This window comes from Belonocnema kinseyi, chromosome 5 (genome assembly GCF_010883055.1).
Source record: "Belonocnema kinseyi isolate 2016_QV_RU_SX_M_011 chromosome 5, B_treatae_v1, whole genome shotgun sequence".
Lineage (NCBI taxonomy): Eukaryota > Metazoa > Arthropoda > Insecta > Hymenoptera > Cynipidae > Belonocnema > Belonocnema kinseyi.
In genome coordinates, this window is record NC_046661.1 from 1,685,180 (window position 1) to 1,699,319 (window position 14,140).

Sequence of the window (14,140 nt, forward strand, 5' to 3'; positions counted from 1 at the left end):
GATGAGAATTGAAAGCAAACTGAATGTTAAATCAAAAAGCATGAAAGAGGGAGCTCTTCTTAATATTTTGAAACCAAAATCATGTCGATACACCTTACCGACGGCGAGTAAAGCCACCCACGCTTTAACTTGACAGACTGTAATACCAATTCAATTTGGCTTTCCGTTTTCCCGGATTTTTAAAAAAAGACTTGATTGGTTAATCAAGTTCGAACAGTCCCCACGGTGGGGCGCTCTTGCCAATCACAGGCATCGTAGAAAGTATACCTAAGAACATCATGATCTAATACCTCAGTTTTAGGTCAGCCCTGAAGGTGTGAACTGCAATGTTCACGAAACGTCGGCAAATGTGTAATTGTTTCTACGTATCGGATTTCAAATGCGCTTATATATGCGCTATTATATGCGCCACTTTCAAAATTGAGAGAAAACAGTATTCCGCGCCCTCCCTACCACTTGTTACGATCCACTATTCGATAATATCCACAAATAAATTGAATTGCAGTCCAAAATTGATAATCAAGCACTCAGAGAAAAAGTTGCTTCGAAAAAAAGTATCATCCTCTTGCGTATTTTGTCTAAAACGACGTGAATACATTCTTCACACAAATAGAATTATTTGTGTGCACGATTAGATGAAGTTAGACACATAAGGAATTTTTTTGCTAAGAAAGTATTCCTGTTGAGACAAGGAAGCGTTCGCTTACGATGTCACGCACCGATGGGTTTCTTATGAAGCGTGATATCGTGATATATGGGTGGGGGGAGTCATTCTGCGTGTGATGTAATGGAGGCTTTTCTTGCTTTTATCTGACAACATGAGAAGTATTAAGTCCATATATGTCCAAGCTGTTTGATATGTTCTTTGAGCAGAATAAAAAAGTGTTATTATTCAGACTTATATTTTTGATTATGTTCATGTAACGTTTGATTCCCATATTTGAGAAGATTCCGAAAAGTATTTTATAATTAACTTAAAAATGTGAAGGGGGAGGTCGAAAGAACGTGACGTAATATTATAGGTGGGGGTCTCGTTAATTCGTGACTGAGCATGACGGGGTACGGGGGGGGGAAGCTTGCAATAAACAGTGTCTGCATATGTGAACGCTCCCCACATGAAAATCCTCTACACCTTAAATTTAGCAGGAAATTTCATTCATGTCAAGAAGCAACCATCTGTTACAAAAGGAAATTTCTCTGAGTGAGAATAGTTTTTTTCATATTATAATTACTGCAGATGTATTTCAACTTTTGTATACAAAGTATACATATTCTAAAAAATTTTCTAAGAAAGCCATCATTTCAGGTATTAAGGGTGTTGAGTAAATCGGATTAAATTTTTTTATACTTACGTCACTGACTCAGTAGGCAGTGATAGATAGTGGATCGTCCATAAATAGTACAAAGTGGATCAAAACAAGTGGTAGTGAGGGGATTCATTATGGTTTTTTGTCAATTCCGAATGTAGCGCATATGAGCGCATTTGAAATCCTATCCAAAGAGATCATTATAATTTTTGATATTGCAATTTAGGTTATTTGAAGATATTATTGGGTGGCGGATCGATAACAATTAGAAATGAGGGGGTTGATTATAGTTTTATGTCAATTTTGAAAGTGGCGCATATGGGCGCATTTGAAATCCTTTCCAAAGAGATCATTAGAAATTTTTATATTGCGATTCAGGTCATTTGGAAATATCATCGGGCCGTGGATTGGTAGCAAGTGTTAATTGGGGGATTGATTATGGTTTTTTCTTAATTTTAAAAGTGGGTCATATGAGCGCATTTTTAACCCCATCGGAAAGTCACTTCACCAATGCGGATTGAAAGCTTTTTGCTTTGTTGGTCATCATTCGTGAAATTTTGTTACCTCCATTTCTCGGGAAATTTTCAAGATTTTCGAAAAAAATTTTATGGCGCATAGTAGCGCATTTGAAGACGAATGAATTCATGTCCGCGACTTTATATTGCACATCACTGTCCAAGGTTCAACACCTGAATTACACTGCCCCCCCCCCCAATTTCAATATCTTTTTTAATTAGGTAGCACACAATTTTTTAATGGTTGCGCATTTGAGCGCATTTGAAGTTATGAAAGATAGGTATGATGAATTTGGAAAAATTTAATTAGTGTAAAATTTAATTCGTACAAAAATTACTACAAAATTTACTACCGATGGAAGTGTTCAACCTAAGAAAAATACCCGTAGATCAACAGTCGCTGCAGAAAATAATGAAATTGCTGTATTAGATGCAGTTGCCAATAATCCTCATGTTAGTACACGAGAAATTGCTCGTGATTCCGAAATGTCTCAGAGTATTGTTTAGAAAGTCTTTTTCCCATCTTTATTTTTCTTTACATCAAGAATTTCATGGCGTTGATTTCCAAAATCGGGTAGCTTTTTGTCAGTGAGCACGTGAACAAAGACAACAAAATCCCAACTTTTTTCGTTATATATTATTCTCTGACGAGTCATCTTTTACGAACCATGGAATAGTTAATCGACACAACATGCACTACTGGAGTATTGAAAATCCGCAGTAGCTTCGTGAAGTCGAACACCAGCGTCCATGGACTGTCAACGTATGGTGTGGAATAATTGACAACAAACTGATCGGTCCCCAGATTATCAAAGGCAGCTAAAATGGTCCAAAATATCAAGAAATTTTGGAAAATGAACTGTCAATATTGCTTGAAAACTTGAGCTTAGAAATACAGCAGAACAAGTAGTTTCAACATGATGGTTGCCCGGCACACTATTTAGCGGTAGCACGAGAAGTTCTTGATCGTGATTTCAATAGTTTCTGGAGTGGTAGAGGCGGTTCGATTAATTGGGCTGCAAGATCGCCAGATTCTACTTCGCCAGATTTCTTTTTGTGGGGCTATCTGAAATACAAAGTGTACAAGGAAATACCAACAATACGTGAGAATATGATTGACCGAATTAGAAGTGAATGTGCTGAAATTCAAGAAGATACACTTCTCCGTTGTGTAAATTCATTTGAATTATGGATTAATAAGTGCATTAGAGGGCACTAACGTTAATCAAGCACCCCGAAGGGAACAGAAGACTGCTATGTCCATGAAGCTCTATTACCCTTATTTTTAACCGACTTTAAAAAGCAGGAGATTCTACCTATATTCATGGCGATGTATTTTTTTTATTCACAAGTTTTTATTGCACTCCCTTAAAGATTCTGTAGCGATTTGAAAAATTCTTTTTTTCCGTGATCAGTCATGTCACAATGAAAATACTGCATTTTATATCCAAAGAATCCAAACTGTAGAGCTGGGGGAGCCAATGAAGATGGATTCAATTCGGTGGACCGAAGGAATTTCGGGACCTTTAGGTGGACGCTTCGACTAAATCGCGACTTGCTAGAGTGCTACAAAGCGAGTGTGGTCACTGAACAGGGTTATATGGCACGACTTCATGCTCTGTGGCGCAAGAAACACGCAGAGCTATGGCGCTTTTCGCATTAACATCTGCAAAAATATGCCGAACTACTCCAAAAAAGGTGATATGTAAGCGGATCTTCTACTCTACCACAGCCAGAACAAGCCGGCAATAGAAAAAGAGAGGCGACACAAACACCAACCGGGGGCAGGCATCCGATAGACGAAGAGCGATGCTTTAAGACCCGGAGAAACATTAACGTACAAGATTATATTAAACCTGAAACTCTGGTTGGAATGGAAGGCGAGCTTCGTGGACCGTTTTCCGAATAATTCGACATCTGGGATACCAATTCTTGTGTGTATATTGCAGCGTGAGATTTGACCGATGCTTCTAAAGTTTGTGCGCGAACTCCGGACCCGTTATCACACACTTAACATATAAAAGCTGCTTACCCGCCAGAGAAGGCTGAAGTATTTTAGAGAGAAGTCTACGAAGTGCAGCATAGGTTGGACGAAGACTCAGAGAGCATAAATAGCTTCAAGGAACTGTGCGATGCCATCATAACACCAGATGAAGAACGCCCACCCATCACTACCAAGGAGGTGAAAAATGTATTAAGAGGGATAAAGAACTATTCCGCTCCAAGCCCAGATGGTATCAAGACCTTCTGGTGGAAGACGTTTCCTTCAACCCATCAGAATTTGGCCCATATTTTCATATCATATTTAAAGTCGGAAGAGCCAATTCCGGAGTAGTTGATGGAAGGGCGCACAATACTCCTGCCGAAAATACTTAGCTGGCCCGAATAATTACAGGCCAATCACTTGTCTGAACACACTGTATAAGATATTCATAGTTATCCTAAATGATGGTATTGTTCGGGCAATTGAACCTGTGTGGCAAGGTATGCATGAGCAACGCGGCTTGAAGAAAGGCGCAACAGGATGTCGGTAGAATCTGCTCATCGATAAAAGTGTCTGCAAAGATGCAGCATCCTACCAGCGTAACCTATCGATAGCCTGGATTGATTACGCAGGCCCACAAAAAAACGTTGTCTGCACGAGACAAGTGACTAGACTACCCTTATGGATTTTGGGCCGCTGAATCCGTATATGGCTTTCCAATTTTGCCATATACATCCCAGTTTTCTCCTAAATGCAAAAAGTAGGGAAAATTCCAGATATTTTCTAGTCACTCAGGCAATACAGAAAATTTGTCAGCATGAGAGAAGTTACTAGGTTATTCTTATGAATTGTGAGCTGCAGAATCCAAATCTGGCCTCAGAATTTATTCTAAACGTCTCAGTTTTCCCCTAGATGCCAAAAATAAGGGGAAACCTAGGGATATTCTGGACATTATTTTGATAATGCCAGTATACGCAAGAATATACGTACTGGTGTCATATTCTTATGTGTTGGGACTCGTAAAGACCAAGTTTTTCCACAAAAATTCCCTAGTGTGCTTACCGTTTGCTCTAGCTAGGATAAATCTAGGCATAAATAAATTGCATGGTATACTGATGATACTGATAAATCACATGTTATACTGAATCGTGAGATGCATATAGAGATTAATGCCGCTTTGGAAAACCTGATTTAATATCTCATCTGAAAAAAATCGTGTGACAACTAGCAAGGTCACCTTTCAGAGAGGTGTCTTTCAGGGCGACACCATGAGCCTACTCCTCTTTTGCCTCACATTATTGCCACGATCTCTAGCACTTCACCATTCCGATGGGTACTTTTGCGACAAACCTGCAGATCGAAAGTACAAGGTCACTCATGTATTTTACATCGACGATCTTGAGATCTATGCTAAAAACAAAGATCAATTACATCTAGCTCTAGGGATTGTCGTACGATATACTAAGGAAATTGGAATATAATTTGGGTTAGACAAATGCGCCAAGGTTTACTTGAAGCGGGGAAAACTTAATGGCATCCCTGAAAATCCTGAGCCCGTTGATAGAAGCGCCATACGATACCTCTGCGCTGGAGAGACTTATACATATCTGGGCTGTTAGCGAGGAAATGTTAGCGAGGAACAAAGTATCTGCAACGAACATGCTTGCTGTCCCGGTAGTACTCTATTCATCTGGTGTGGTTTCATGGACAAAGAACGAGCTCAGGTCCCTTGATATCCGGACACCAAAGTTTATGCACATGAACGAAATTATACATCTTAAGTCTTCTGTTCCGCGACTCTACATCTCACGCCAAATGGGTGGTCGTGGAATATTGAATATTTCTCGAGTACTCACTCCTGAAGTCCCGGATTAAATAAGCACACGAGAAAAACTTCCGTGAACAGTTCTTCGATAAGAGGATGCACGGCATCTGCCAAAGAAATGTGCAGGATCAGTCAATGCCGTGTGCGCTAACTTTTGCTTTTTTTAGATCACCTAGATTGAAGTGTGGCACTGAGGGTTTCATTTTGGCATGTCAAGACGGTGTCATTTGCACCTTAACATATCGTCGCCACATTATGAGCCAATACATTCACGATGATAGCAATATCGCTCGTCTAAATGCTCCTAGGAAAATCGAGTCAATTGTCGACAATGAGAAGAACATATACTGCAACTTTATATTCTCGACAATTGTTTCTGTTGCACACTCGAGGCCAGACATGGTTCTTCTTGACTTCGAGAAGCGAGCCATGTTCGTTATCGAATTTTCGGTATCTTGGAGGTGCCAAGCTTTTACTGGATAGTTTCCTGAAAATCATCTCTGCGTGTGAACAATATGCTCAAACACTTGCGGGAAAAATGCAGCAGGTGGTCGTCCTTGGGTCGCTCCGTCACCTCAGGATGCACGAGACTTTTGCGGGATCGTCGTATTGATTCCGTTACAGACTGTAACCACCTATCTGACGGTCGTGAGACGTGGTTGTGGCTGAAATTTTTCCGCAATTTCGCTGAGATCAAATGCAGTTTTTCAGATCAGCACCCACTCCCGGCGAAATCAAACCAAGGGCCTATGACAAAGCCACCGTGCGCGTCCTCGGGTTGCGGATAGATGGTCCCTGTACCAAGGGCTTCTGCTGAATATGGTTACTGAAATAAATAAGCAGTCGCGGACAATCGTCCGGGGGTGGTCTTGAAGGAATTAACCCACAAGCGGAGGTGTGAAACCTGTGTCGAAAGCTGAATGGCCCCTGGGTGATATGTCTAGAACGGTGACTCTGGGATCCCGGGCAACCTCTCAGCCTTATCCTTGCATGCGGGGCTCTACAAGGATAGACGAACCCCTTTCCCTAGCTTCTCGTGGGAACAACAATGAAAAGAATAAACATAGTTGTAGTAAGTGCAGTTCAAAACAACAGAACGCGCAGGGCTGCTGTTGTCCTTATGACAAATTTTTCATTATAAGAATTGAAAAAGGTATTTTTTTACAAAAATAAATGTTTTCAATTATCTCGAAAACTTTGCGTCTCATATTGAAATAATAAAATACGTGTGGAATATTTTTGATTTTTAAATAAGAACAAAAATTGTACGCAAATATTGTTTGTTCCGAACAATATTTACCACCAAAATTTCTTTTCGCGTTCATTTTTTTCTTTTTTAACAATCAAAAATATTCGACACTTGTTTTTTTTATTTTAATATGACACACAAAGTTTTCGAGATAATTAAAAAAAATTATGTTTATAAAAAAGTACCTTTTTCAATTGCTTAAACTGCAACAAAAATATGAAAATTCATACCAAAGGTAAAATGTGGGCCTTTTCCTTAACTTTCGAATAAAGTATACTAAAATCCACTATAATTATTTGCTTAATATCATGAATCAAATATTCATTAAAAAATATTTTTTTTCAATTTATACCTCTTTTTGTTATTTTTTAAATTTAAAGAGTGGACTAAACGTTTTTCTTGATCTGGTAAAAATTTTGGCATGGGTAGTCAAATACTTTCGAAGAAATGAATTTTTAAATAGCAATACATTTTGAATATGCTAAAGTAACATCATAAAAATATACAATTTTGGAAGTGGATGGTTGTGTTTTATTTATCGCGTAGGAATTCTAGTCCCAGTCCAAGCGAGGGTAGGATAGATCTATTCATACGTGGGTGTGCCTCAAAGTTGCATTCAGTACGCAACATCATTGAATGAGTCTCTCTAAAACGGATACAAGCATCTTTTTGAAAGATTTGGCCTTCAGATCTGTCCACGTCTTAAAGCGGACGTGGACTTCTGAACCACAATTGTCTTTATAATCGAATTGTTCTCAGTGCAGCTTAAATCATTGCAAATAATAGATATCCTCTTCTAAAAATGGTCAGGAACCACGAGATCATTGGCAAAGGAGCGTTCCTTTACAAAGCCGCAGAGCAGGCGGCCGAGGCTCTTGGTCTGAATTTTAACCTTCTAAGTAAGAAAAGTGCATTATTCCATCTAGATGCTTCTTTTCTAAAAGCCGAAGCAAACAAAATCAGTGGTTGAAAAATTCCGTCAAGGGCTACTTGAATAGAAAATGCACGGAAACATCTACAGAAATTTAGAAGAACAGTCTCTGTCAGCAAATTAAACTTTTGCTTTTCTCATATCATCAGGGCTTAATTCAGATACAACGAGTTTCATTTTCGCATGCCACAACTGCGTCATTTTCAGCTTAGTATACCGCTACCGCATTCTGTGTCAAGAAGTTTCCAGCGACAGGTGCAAAGCGTTTCATACACACGCTAAGTATCTGGAACACATACTATCTGGGTATCACACTTATGCGGCAACTACGCATCTGTACAGGCATATTGCGGCTCTAAGAGTACTTTTGTTACCATCTTTGTCCCTCTTATGGTGTTGGTCGCGACCCTGCCCTGTTGAACGCACCGAGGGAGATAGAGTCAATTATCTAAAGCGAGAAGTGCTAAATTTTCTGGAACTACAATTTTCGGACAATCGCCTCACTTGCACTCTCGAGGTTTGACATCATTCTCAAAGACTTCGGAAACATACTATATTCGTGATTGAATTCTCGACTCCGGCCGACTACAAACATCACTGCTAAGGAGAAGGATAAACAGGATAGGTATCAAGACCTCAGAAGGAAGTTGAAACGACTGTACCCAAAATATTCCGTTGAAGTAATTGTCCTTGTGTTTGGTGCTCTCATAGGCGCGAAGCTATCACTGGTTCGTAACCTTAAATCCATCCTAGCGTGCCAGAAATGTGCTAAAGCACTTGAGAGGTGGATGCAGAAAGCTTTCATGCTTAGATCGCTTCGTGTCCTCAAGACACACGGGGGTTTCGCTGACCTGTCGTTGTGATTTAATTGTATTATGTGACCATCCATCTCACGGTCATGAGACGTAGTGATAACTGTGATTTAATTTTTTTTATTTGAATATGACACGCAAAGTTTTCGAGGAAATTAAAACAATAATTATGTTCATAAAAAAGTACCTTTTTTCGATTGCTTATACTACAATATTAAACAAAGATAGGAAAAGTCATACGAAAATAAAATGTGGGCCTTTTCCTGAACTTTCGAATAAAGTATATTAAAGTCCACTTGATCATTCATTTAATAATATAAATCAAATATTTATAAACAAATAAATTTTTTCAATTTGACCTGTTTATTTTATTTTTTTATTTTAAAGAGTGGACTAAACTTCTTCTTGATCTGGCAATAATTTTAAAGTTAATATTTAAATAATTTTAATAAAGCAATGAATTTTTGAATAGCGGCTCGCGTGCGCGAAGTCTACAATGAAAGTCGTTTACCAACATGTAATGAGAAATTAGTCAAGTATATGCTTGGTAATGACCGCTTCCGAATTATAAGCCAATAAGCGATCGAGTTCTCTGGTGTAGAGCGAAAAGGCGTCAGAACGTAATTAGACGTTGCCATAAACACTTATGAATAGCGATTTTTTTATACACCGTTTCGCGATAGTTCCACTCAATATAGTAATCAATGAAAGTGTATTACGTCAGGTACGAATCTAAGAGTGTTTAAGTGCATAGGTTTTTTGAAATTCAAGTTAGTAAAATGATTTATACTCATTTTTATAAACTTTTACAGCGGCGTATTTTACGATCGTCCTTTTTTACTATCCTTCGCTTAATAAAGGATTAATAATAATGGCTTGAACAATGATACCATAATTTTAACTTTACTAGGATTGAGGATTCCGAAATTATGTTAATTTCTTCTTGGCCAACATTTCTTGTTTAACCGTCAAATTTACATCGACTCAAATATTCTCTTTTTTAAGAGGATCTTTAACAAAATGGGCATGGAAAAATTCGTCTGCGTTTTATTCCTTGTTTTATTTATTTATTTGAGATTGCTTATGGCTCGTATTTTTATGTGCATTTATGAGTGTGAGTAAAGTGCCGGGAGTGCAATTTTAAAATAGCCAAATTTGTACAATCTTGTATCTTAATTACCAACATTTGTTTCTTCATTATTTTCAACAGATGAAATTTTTCATTAAAAAATTCTTGATTGTTTTAATTTTATTATATATTGACAACTACCATTCAATATGTGTTAAGTTTTAAATCATTCGGTTACAAACACAAACATCCACTTGCAAAATGGTATGTTTCTATGTTATTAATTTAACATATTGAAAAAAAAAGAAATTGAATAAATCTAATTTTGTATAAATATTTGATTTATATTATTAACTAAGTAATTAAAGTATATTTTAGTATACTTTGTTCGAAATTTGAGGAAAAGGCCCAAATTTTATCTTCTGTATGTATTTTTATGTCTATGTTTAATATTGCAGAATAAGCAATTGAAGAAAGGTACTTTTTAATAAAAATAAATTAGTTTTTAAAATTTTTCAGGAAACTTTTCTTGTCATATTAAAACAAAAAAATACGTATCGAATATTTTTGAGTGTTTAACATGAAAAAAATACTTACGTGTAAACAAATTTTTGTGGCAAACATAGTTTGGAGCGCCCCATATGTTGTTATACTATTGCGATGTTCTGTACAAAAATGAAAATATTTCGTCGAGCTCAGTCAAAATAAAACTGGTTTAATGGTTTTGTATACCTTTCTTTCACTCATTTGGTACCTAAAACAGCTTTCAGCTGTTTTCAATTTCTACATTAATTTTTTGTAGGACAAAGCGCTTGATTTACAGAAAATTTTTCCGCTTGTCCGATATCGCTATTTTATTTTTAAACGGCTACATAGTTTTTTTAAGGGTGAAAAAAGATCTAGTTTTACGCAATTTTTGAAAAAAAATTCAATCTCGTAAAACGGGCTAACGACAACAGATAAAGAACAAAATTTGGTTTGTATAAAGTACTTTTAGCAAAACAAACACGTTCATTGACTGAGAAATTATTTTTAATTCAAATTAAATTGATAAAGTCGCTATGGAAAATGTAATTTTTACCTTCTTTTAAAACTGCTTTTGAACGACTGCAACTTAGATTTCATACATTTTTTTGTTTGGTTTGTTTTAAAAATTGACTGTTTCTCCGTCATAACTAATGTAGAGATGTAGAGATTGACTGATATGTAACTTTGAAAAAAACAGCTGAAAGCTACTTTAGGTACCATATGAGTGAATGAAAGGTATAAAAAACCTTTAAGCCAGTTTTATTTTGAAGGTGCTCGACGAAATATTTTCATTTTTGTATAGAATATCACTATCAATGTTCTACTCGAAGATGCTGCAAAAATCTGAGTTGTTCGAAAAAATTTTATGTACTTCTTGTTCAGGCACGCCGTGTTCGTAGAATCATGGATTAGAGGTTAATGTTCCTTAACGGCAACTCATAGTACATAAGTTAATATAATTTCAAAATAATAAACATTTACGATTTTTTCAAGCTGCTCTGAACGGGAAAAGTTTCTGCTAAATTTCAAAGCGCACCTAGAGCTAATATATTTGCGTTTTAATTTATTTATTATCTTTTCACACAAAGTATGGGAAAATCGAGATTTCTCACGATATCATCACCCTCCTATGGGCAACCTCGTGTCGTTATTCCACTAACTAGGCCTTCGCTCCATCTGGTTTCGAGTCTCTTCCAGCTTAGCATGCCTCGTATGCAGATTACTACCTAGTCTGGCACGGGATACGTATCGGATTGTTGAATTCTCTGATTTGCCTTAAAATCTAAACTGGTTCACCAGTGATAATTGAGAATACTGTTTTTACCAGTCACAATCTCACTGTTTCACTTTTAGAGAGTATACTTCTTTCCAACATCGTATGGAGAACGGAAAGGCATCCCTGAAAAATCTTTCCTGCCTCAATGTGAGGTGGGCGGTAGTATGAGGGTGGAAATACACCTTTATTATTAAATTTTTGAAACAAAATAATCAGAAATATCTATTGTCATTAAGTAGCACAAAGTAAGGCGGGTGATTTAAAAAAATCAAAATTATAAATTTTTCACTACCCTAGTATGCTTGGCGGATGGATGTTCCGCATCCTTTATGTAAAAACATTATGTGAAAGAAAACAGAAGTTGCAAAGTATAATTTTTCACAATGTGTTTCAGGTATCTCTGCATGCCGGAGAATCAAGATCCACAGTTTTTGTTGGAGTACAGAGGACCTATTTTAATGAAAGGAAAATCTGATCCGATGAATGTATGGTTCCTATCAAGGGAGAGAGAATTGATATCATAAGCCGTACTTGAACGCATGATGGCTAATTATAATTAACACTGAGGGACTCTTAACTCTGCATATAGAAGTACCTAGCAAAAATCTCAAGACAAATTTTCCAGTCTTCAATATTAATGATATAGAATAAAAAGAACATGTACAATCATGTAAATTAGGAGGTGCAAGGAAGTCATATAAATTAATGTACTTTTTAAATGTCTTGATTTTTTATTTAAAGAAACGTTTTACTGATTATATGATATGATAAGGTGGTCATTACCTGTACAAATTCGATTTTCGATGTTTGGTTTCAATCTTTCCTACTTCGTTTGTTTTCTGAGAAAATAAATTTCGTATTTTTTCAAATTGGCTTTGGACAATCAAGTGGAGCTTTAAATAAAGAAAAGCTTAGTTTTCATAAAAATAAGAAAAAAGTAGCTTTTAGTAACTTTTTGTATCCAATTATCTTATTACCATTTCAAAATTTTTTAACCAATTATTGTTCCTTGTATCCATTTCTTTATGAAAATCGTGAAAGTTAATGTTTTCTGAAATTAATATCATGGTTAATGATTGCTAAGAATTAACAATTTTGCGAAAGAATCTCACACCATGTCGCTCATTATTGATCATTTCCCTGTTTTCCAACTTTAATCCTAATTTTTCCAACAATAATAATCATTAAACAAAATTTAAATACTTGATAAGATCAAATATAAAGCGGAATTTCTTCCGCACTTTCGCAGAAGCGACCTTATCGACTTAGGGGCAATTGGAGGCTAAAGCGGGGTTATTTCAAACTTGCTTGGTACTTTTCAGACCTCTTACTTTTCTTTCGTTCAGTAAATTAGACGATGAGTTTGAAAGAAGTTCCATTGTCCGTGACGCAATGCACTATAAGAAAATTTTTAAGTAGAGGAAGCATTTTGCCCAACGAAATTTTACGTATGTTAAAGCAGCAGCTTGGTACTGAATCATTATCGAGGACTTAAAAGTTTGCGGTGTACAAAAATGTATGAAGGGCTCTGTTTATTGATAACTGCAAACTGTCTTTAACAGAAAATTTAACTATTTACATTTCCTGAATGCGTAATTAATTCTGGAAAATAATATCTTTTCTCGATTTATGAGGGAAAAAATTATGAATACAAATGAAAATTCTTCAAATAATTGCCAAATATTATAATCAAAAAATATAAGCCTAAATATTCGTTAATTGTGTCGTAAGTTCAAAGAAAATATCAAATTTACACGATTTGACTACAGAAAATAGTATAAATAGAAATTGTTCATACAATTCCAAAATATTTTTAACAAAAAATATTATTTTTGACCTTAATCAATTATATTCTTGTAGATGGAAGTCAAAATCTCAGCCAATTACTGGTCAATTTCTTGAAATTATGTCTGAGAGATTCTCAGTATATATTTGGTAGACGTTTTGACTGTATGTCGACAGTCCTCATCAGTATAAAATATTTCTTTCTACGAAATGCTGCACCTGTTTGTTAAATTTCATTTGTTGGTTACTTAAATGACTTCGTCTTCTGGACGGACTTAAATAAAGATTGAGATTATTGTTGACATTGAAGAAACACACACTTATCACATGCCGCCCAAGTAATTGTCTGACATTTTGACTTCCATCTACAAGAATATTATTACACCCTGGTCAACAACTTAACATATTATATATATATTAACAATTTGTCATAAAGACAACCGCAGGATTTCACCGGGGGCGGGTGCTAATCAGAATAATTGCACCCGCTCCCAGTGAAATCGCGGTAAAATTTCAGACACAACCACGTTTCAGGACCGTGAGATAGATGGTTGCAGTCTGTGACGGAATCAATACGACGATACGACAAAAGTTTCGTGCACCCTGAGGACACGGAGTGATCCAAGGACTGCCGCCTTCTGAATTTTTCCCGCAAGTGTTTTAGCATATTCTTAACATGCAGGGATGCTTTTCAGGCTATTAACGACTGAAAGCTTGACACCTCCAAGAGCGCCGATGATAAGGACGATTAGTTTAACAGAATATTCCGAGTACAATCCTTGCAACTCCCTCACAAGGTCTCTATGCCTCTCTTTCTGTTCATTCTCCTTGGCTATGATGTTTTTGTCAGCTGGTGCCA

The 14,140-nt window shown here is 36.5% G+C and overlaps 1 protein-coding gene across 3 annotated transcripts in view; it reads left to right on the plus strand.

Annotated features, from left to right (window-relative positions):
* Positions 1-12,244, plus strand: part of LOC117172870 (guanylate cyclase soluble subunit beta-1-like) — a 155,919-nt gene extending 143,675 nt beyond the window's left edge. For all 3 annotated transcript variants that reach the window (XM_033361137.1, XM_033361138.1, XM_033361139.1), the window contains one exon: positions 11,891-12,244. In XM_033361137.1, coding sequence (XP_033217028.1) covers positions 11,891-12,020 — 130 coding nt within the window. In that variant the 3' untranslated portion in view covers positions 12,021-12,244. The remainder of the gene's footprint in view (positions 1-11,890) is intronic.
* The last annotated feature ends 1,896 nt before the right edge of the window (positions 12,245-14,140 follow it).